This window comes from Aplysia californica, unplaced genomic scaffold, assembly GCF_000002075.1.
Source record: "Aplysia californica isolate F4 #8 unplaced genomic scaffold, AplCal3.0 scaffold00094, whole genome shotgun sequence".
In the NCBI taxonomy this organism is placed as follows: Eukaryota; Metazoa; Mollusca; class Gastropoda; order Aplysiida; family Aplysiidae; genus Aplysia; species Aplysia californica.
The window spans coordinates 147,514-155,658 of record NW_004797364.1 but is presented as its reverse complement, the minus strand read 5'-3'; the positions used below and the strand labels follow the sequence as shown (position 1 = coordinate 155,658).

Genomic DNA, 8,145 nt, shown 5'->3' with positions numbered 1-8,145 from the left:
GGGGGAGAGAGAAGATAGAGATATTGCGACAAAACGTCCAGGGAGGACGAAGTAGGAGGTGTTGAGCGTATCATTTTGCTGTTATTTTTTATGTATTATTTCACGCCGTCAACGACACAATTTGGACCATTTAGCAGACGGGCCACAACCCTGCTTATCAGGGCCAGCCCGTGTTGAGAGAGATACAACATCCCGGCAAAAAGACAGAGATACTCGACAAAACTCTTTCCTCACAGGAATCGAGTGCCTAACTTCTACACCACAAATATCTGTGCCAATAAAAGTGCTGACAAAGACACGAACTCGTGATGGAAACATACTTCTAGGAATCGCGGGACGAGACTTTAAAACATAAAGTAAGTTTCATTTGCTTTTATGTGAACATTGATTTAAAGTAACATGTTGAATAAGGGTGTCTTTACAGTTATGAGCTCTGGCTCTGTCCATTCTTCACAATGGTAGTTAAGTGATTTGTTTAGTGTTTACGGCCATTGGATGTCAAAAACATTTTGGAATCGTTTGGTGTCGTTTATAAAAGTTTCCATAATAAAATAGCGCATAGGATGTACATATTATGCCTTTTTCTCAAAGGTTAACATTGTTTATTTTTATCACGTTGTTAATTAAGCTAGGAAAGGGGGAGTGACCAACTTCCTTTTACACCATTGATCGTGACAAAGCTACATACACAAACATATGGGAGACGCTATAAACGTCTACATTTCTACATGTAAGAAGTAGGCTCAACACCTGTCCTTTTTTTCCTAAATTTGTCCCCCGGTTCCACTAAGAACTCTGTGGGTGGCTAGAGGGCGCGCTGGTAGGTGATACTTCTTTGCTTTCTGTCTTATGCTTCTGTCTATTTGGCTTGTTTTTCACGCGCCTGGTGACCGTTATTGTTTAATGTTCATTTTTATTAAGGGTTTTACGGCACTTGCAACACGAAAAGGTCATATAGGGGCCGAAGATTGGAGGCTTTACAAAAGAGTAACAAACACGCTAAAAGAAGGGAGATAGATAAGGACGATAGTTTTTTAAAAAGGAAAAAGGAGCAAACCACATCGTTATTGTGTCACTGTGGTTTTCTTTACTCGGACAAACAAACAAACAAACAAACAAAGAAACGCACAAACCAAGCAGTATGTGCGGCTTAGAAGTATTTTCTGAAACAGTGGAAGTTGGTTTCATATGGTGTCTGTGCGGGCCTGTTTGATCACTGGATTGTTTGAAGAACTAAAGTGCAAATGATTACTATTTCTATTATTATTATTTTTTAAATAGATATTTTTATTATTATTATTATTATTATTATTATTATTATTATTATTATTATTATTATTATTATTATTATTATTGTTACTATTATTATTATTTGATCTATTATTATTATTATTATTATTATTATTATTATTATTATTATTATTATTATTATTATTACAAGGCATCTTTCCCGCCTACAGCCGGGTGAGGAAGATTCACACAACATACCTCTACCAAGGACACAATTTCGGCTCACTGCGGCAGGGCTCAAACCCATGAACCTTCAGGCACAAAGCCCAAACGGCACTTTTGTTTTTGCTAGCTACTCCAAATCAGTCTTGAATTCTGTGCTTCAAATACAGCGAGGATACAAAGAGATCGAGATCTAGAATTTTGCTCTATTAAAAAACAAACAAACAAACAAACAAACAAACAAACAAACAAACAAACACACCAAATACGCGCCAATACAACGAAGTAAACATGTTGTGGGTCTAAACGAACTCAACGTCTTGGGGACATGACTATCCCAAATGTATCTAGAAAAAGTCAATACAATAAAGTGTGGTTTGAAGTAGATATATCCATCAACACTACGAAGCACACATCCAAACAGAGTCAGATACATGTATCGAGATTCTAGATCTGGAAATAGTAGAGGAAGCTGTCGCACATAAACGAAGAAGCACAATATGAAATGGAAGTAGTCCCCAGTAAAATATGAAATGGCTAATGGCACATTGAAAACATATGAGAGCTTCGATTTACAGGAAAAACCATCAAACCTGAAAATCAAAAGGTCGTTTTCGAACTTTGAAAATACGCCCATGTAACCCTTTCGGTCAATTCTTGTCTGAATCATATTTTTGTAGATTTTATGGGCACCCATATAAAAATGTATACTGACCCCACAAACGGGCTTAGCTCCATTATAATAAGATGATAATAATAATAACAATAATAATAATAATAATAATAATAATAATAATAATAATAATAATAATAATAATAATAATAATGATGATGATGATGATGATGATGATGATGATGATGATGATGATGATGATGATGATGATGATGATGATGATGATGATGATGATGATGATGATGATAATAATAATAATAATAATATAATTGTTGTTATTGTTATTATTATTAGTAGTAGTAGTAATAGTTGTTGTAGTAATAATAGTAGTAGTAATAGTAGTAGCAGTACTAGTAGTAGCAGCAGCAGCAGCAGCAGCAGCAGCAGCGGCGGCGGCGTAGTAGTAGTAGTAGTAGTAGTAGTAGTAGTAGTAGTAGTAGTAGTAGTAGTAGTAGTAGTAGTAGTAGTAGTAGAAGTAGTAGTAGTAGTAGTAGTAGTAGTAATAGTAGTAGTAGTAGTAGTAGTAGTAGTAGTAGTAGTAGTAGTAGTAGTAGTAGTAGTAGTAGTAGTAGTAGTAGTAGTAGTAGTAGTAGTAGTAGTAGTAGTAGTAGTAGTAAATATTTTGACGTTTTCAGTATGGATTAAACATCTTCTTTTATGTCTATGTTTTGAAATAATAACAATAAAAATTAAATTGATGAAAGGATAATTTTTATTGACCTGAGACAAATACACGACAGCATTAATCGAGGCATAGGCCTACGTTATGATATTATGGAGAAAAGAGACACCACGTTAACTGAACTAATGCAGAGTGCTGGCACTGAATGCATCAATGGCATCCAACGTCAAAATCGAATCGAGCTACTCGTATCTGTAATAAATCTAGTTCTCAATTGTCTTCGCAGTAGATCAGATGTGGAAAAGCAACGTGTATCTCTTACAATTGCTGAACACATCCACGTAAAACTTAATGAAAGAAAAGATGGGGATGAATAAGCACAAAGGAGGAAGCCAATTATCATTTCCTTTCTGCAGCAAGGCTAATGATTTCCTGAGAAGTAAGTTTGAATTTTGATCATGAAAATTAAAAACCCCATCAAACTGATGGAAAAACAACAACAACCCTTTACAACTTAGCTAAAGGAATCAACCGGTCAAATACACACACCAAATTTCAATAAGTTACTTTGTGTACTTTTAAATCCACCCCCCTTGTAGCAAAAACGTGCTGAAACCTACAGTTAGGGTGGATCCTGAGGTCCTTTGACACTTTAGTGATAGCCATATTGTGGCTAAAAGACTGGCTCTGACCATGGCATTTCATTATCATTTCTGGAAAATAAATGTTCCCATTACGTTGATCTTGGAATTTGCCAAGAACAAAAGACCCCCCTCCCTCCGCAAAGAAAAAGCAATCTTAAACCAAACCCCAAAATGTAAAGAAGGAGCAAGTGATAAATGAATGAAATGCGTTTTTCCCCCCGGTAACATTTTGATTTCTGGACCTAATACATCCTAACAGCTAGCCGATGATAATAGTAATCCTAATTTGTATGCGGTCACTTCGGTGCCAGATGGCAGTCAGCGTTTGTGCAATCAGCACACCTGGTGAACATTGATGATGCCCACCCGGTCCACCTGGTACTCGGGGTACCTCTCACGTGACAGCCGCTTCCACTTGCCCTGAGTCTCCAGGCTCTCCATCAGCGGCTCCAGGCGGTCCATGTACTCCTCCACAGACAGCAGGATCTCTTCCCGGAACAAGTTCACCACGTAGCCTCCTGGAATAGGTTAAGCAATAATAATAATAATAATAATAATAATAATAATAATAATAATAATAATAATAATAATAATAATAATAATAATAATAATAATAATAATAATAATAATAATAATAATAATAATAATAATAATAATAATGATTATTAAAAGAATTTATGTTAACTTTTTAACTCAAACGTAACTCCTTAACTCAAACTTTAGAAATTTGCAAACTGTTGAAACTAGGCCTAGCCCTCACCCTCAACAATTTTTCATTCAACAATCAAAATTTTCTCCTACTGATCGGCACAGCGATGGGTACCCTGGTGGCCCCCTCCTATGCCAACATTCTTATGGCTGAATTTTGGCGCAAATACGTCCCCCCTTGCCAACCAACCATTTCTACTTATGAGTTACAGGGACGAAATTATCGCCCTGCACAATGGTTGCTCTGAAACAACCCAAACATTTCTCACTGATCTCAACAAGGCGCATCACAGCATCAAATTTACTTTTTCCAGCCCAGGAAAATCCACTTCTTTCCTGGACCTGTCCCTCCTCATTATAAATAAATAAATTGAAACAGACCTGTACAAAAAATCCTACAGAATCCAACCGTTATCTCCCACCTTCTTCAAACCATCCCAAACACATATTCCGTTCTGTGGTCTATAGTGGTGCCCTTAGACTCTGCCGCATTTCCTCCTGTGAAAATTCTTTTAAACAACGGATAGCGTAATTCACAGCTAATCTTCTTCACAGTGGATACCGCAAAAATTGTATTACTCCCATTATCGAGAAAGTCAGCAAATTGAACAACACAAACCTTCTGACGTACAAACCCCAAGCCCAAACAGAAAAGACCATTTTGGTCACAACTCATCACCAAAAACTACCCAATGTACATACAATCCACTGCCAACTTAAAAACATTTAGGAAAAATCAGACAAGATGAAAGCCTATTTCCCCGATCCCCCTCTGGTTGCACTTCGGCAGCCCCCTAATCTTGGCAACCTCCTCATTCGCACTAGAGCAGTAACACCCACATCCTCACCTCCGATAAGCCCATTTACCCCGCCTCAAAATTATCCTTGTCAAAAACCTAGATGCAAAACGTATGCTTGCTTACAGGAAAGTGATCAACTTTGTAGAAGGCCCCACTTTTAAAAAAACTTTCTCACAGCATCACCTGTGAAACCAAAAACGTAATTTACCTTATATCATGTAAAGTCTGTCCAGCCCAATATGTAGGTCAAACTACCACCACACATAGAGCTAGGTTTAATAACCACAGGTATTCAGTACAGAAAAACTCATGCACACCAGTCGGCCAACATTTCAACAGTCCTGGTCACAATGGAGTCTCCGATCTACTGCTTCAGGGCATTGAAATAGTTCGAAATCCTACCAAAGAAAAACTGAATCAAAGAGAATCAAATTCTCACTATTCTTATCACCGACGAGCCACATTTCAGGGAATCCTCACTTGTTTACAATGGCGTCTTTGAAGTCGGACTTTCCTGAGATTAGTTCTAAACGAAACTAATGAAAAACTGAAAATTAAACTACAGTGACTCCAGGCTCCTCAATGAAACTGTGCACCCTTTAAATGATTTTGAACCACCATTAATTTTGTCAAATTCCTAGTTTAAGTGGTTCAGAAGTTTTACGCGGTCAAAGTGACGAACTTTCACAAATATAATGTACTAGCTGGACCCCTTTCGATGAAAGGAATGATCGGTGTATTAACATCTTGTTAATTATGTACGACCTTTGACGCCATTGTAAACAATTGCTCCATTTCAGTAGAGTATAAATATAGTAGGCCAATGACTTTCAGTTGTTGTTAATGCACCGATCCTTCCTTTCACCGAAAGGGGGTCCATTTAGTATATTGTATTTGTGAAAGCCGTCACTTTGGCTGCCTAAAACTTTCGAACCACTTAACTTTCGAATTTGACCAAATTAATGGTCGTTCAGAATCATTTAAAGGGAGCACAGTTTTATTGAGGAGCCTGAAGTCATTGTAGTTTAATTTTCAGTTTTTCATTAGTTTCGTTTAATCTAATCTTGGGAAAGTCCGTCTTCTTCTAAGACGCCATGGTAAACAAGTGAGGTTTCAGTTCACTAGCCGTTCGCACTGTTTCCACACATTTTGACATTCTGGAGTGTACAACCACGAAAGCGGAATAGAGAATCAGTCTATAAATCTATATCTATTATATATTTGGCAACTTGGAAACGCATGTGTCATTTTTCCCATAAAACTACGACAGCTACAGAGTTGAAAGTTGACAAGTACCCGCAAAAAGATAGATAAGTCCCCATGACGGAGCCCGATTTTTTATTTATTCATTTCCTGAATTTAGACAAATATATTTGACAAAAGGTCCGGTCCTTCTTTGGCCTTTCTGATAATTCCACCGAGAAACGAAATAGATCTAAACCTGCGTAGCTCTCCTTCACCGCGGAGGTGCCGAAAGTGATATTTCGTGAGGCACATTTTGTTTTGAGAGTATAGATCTAGACCTTCTATTTTTTTTTGCATTCTGAAGATTTATTGCAGTAGAGTGTTTAGTATAGTAGACCAATGACTTTCAGTTGATGTTAATGCACCGATCATTTTTTTCATTGAAAGGGAGTCCAGCTATTCATTAATATTAATGCAAAGGTAAATAGTAGTAGTAGTAGTAGTAGTAGTAGTAGTAGTAGTTGTAGTAGTAGTAGTAGTAGTTGTAGTAGTAGTAGTAGTAGTAGTAGTAGTAGTAGTAGTAGTAGTTGTTGTAGTAGTAGTAGTAGTAGTAGTAGTAGTAGTAGTAGTAGTAGTAGTAGTAGTAGTAGTAGTAGTAGTAGTAGTAGTAGTAGTAGCAGCAGCATATGTCTACATGTGGAATGAATTTTTTAAAACTTTAAATTCCACACAGGTAGGAATCTCGTGCCGTCTCGAAACGAGCTCAAAGCCAAGGTAGAAATGCACAATTTAACTCAGTCCGTATTTTTTCCACCCCACTGTAAAGACTAATCTTCTCCGCATTTGTCCACATCTGACATAGATGGACAAACTATCTTAATTATCACTGTAACTATGGTAGAAGTAGTTGTATAGTAACACGGTCTTTAAAAATAATGTGATTAGTACCTTACGTTGTAAATTTCAGGTCCCTGAAATGTGGCTCGTCGATGATAAGAATAGTGAGAATTTGATTCTCTTTGATTCAGTTTTTCTTTGGTAGGATTTCGAACTATTTCAATGCCCCGAAGCAGCAGATCGGAGGCTCCATTGTGACCAGGACTGTTGAAATGTTGGCCGACTGGTGTGCATGAGTTTTTCTGTACTGAATACTTGTGGTTATTAAACCTAGCTCTAGGTGTGGTGGTAGTTTGACCTATTATTCTCTTCGTGCCTTTGAGTTTGAGGCCTAGCTGCCACAGCAGCGTGAATGTTTAGGCTGCGACAAACCCTCGTGCACCCACTTCCACTGGATTGGCCTTGAAGCTATAGCCTTCTCCTCGGAGTTGATGTGAGAGATTTTCGTATGTTGACAACTTGAATTGATACTGTGCATTCACTCAGCCAAAAAAGTGTCCGCAGAAGTCCACTCATTGCTTCAGATGGCGCTGCAGTCTTTGTTTTGAAGCTCTCTTTCTTAGAGTGTCAAGAAATTAGGGCCGAAACACTTGTTCGCGACTGGTTCTTCCTCTGAAGATCTCCTGCTGTCCACTCGCCCCAGGAGTTTTCTCCCACTGATTTGACGTACATAATTTTTTTTTTGTAATCCATACCACTTCTTGCCTTTGCACTCCCCTTTCTCTGGTCTTCCCGATTTGTGGTTATCACACCTTTTGGCATTGTTATGTAGATGCGCGCACTTTGGAAGACAATCTTCATACATATAAGATGGTCCACTCCTCTCTTTGAGCTAATTAAAAAAGCGTTCTGAAAATTCGGTGGCGCCCTCTTCGCAAATGCGCACCCTTTGCGAACAGTTACCCTACTTGTGTGAAAAAATTCAAAGTGAAACTAACAAGTTTTTGAGTAAATCAGAATTCAAATTTCGGAAGAACGCTTTTTTAAGATGGTTACGCTGACAAAAAATAAATAGTAATGATGATGATGATGATGGTGATGGTGATGATGATGATGATGAGGATGATGATGATGAAATGATAATGATTTATTAATAATGATGATGATGATGAAATGATAATGATTTATTAATAACGATGATGATGATGATGATGATAATAATAA

General features: G+C 37.5%; 1 protein-coding gene across 1 annotated transcript in view; it reads right to left on the bottom strand.

Annotated features, from left to right (window-relative positions):
* Positions 1-2,819: 2,819 nt before the first annotated feature.
* Positions 2,820-8,145, bottom strand: part of LOC101860558 (demethylmenaquinone methyltransferase) — a 10,497-nt gene continuing 5,171 nt past the window's right edge. Inside the window, exon 4 of the mRNA XM_035968889.1 lies at positions 2,820-3,909. Coding sequence (XP_035824782.1) covers positions 3,725-3,909 — 185 coding nt within the window. The 3' untranslated portion in view covers positions 2,820-3,724. The remainder of the gene's footprint in view (positions 3,910-8,145) is intronic.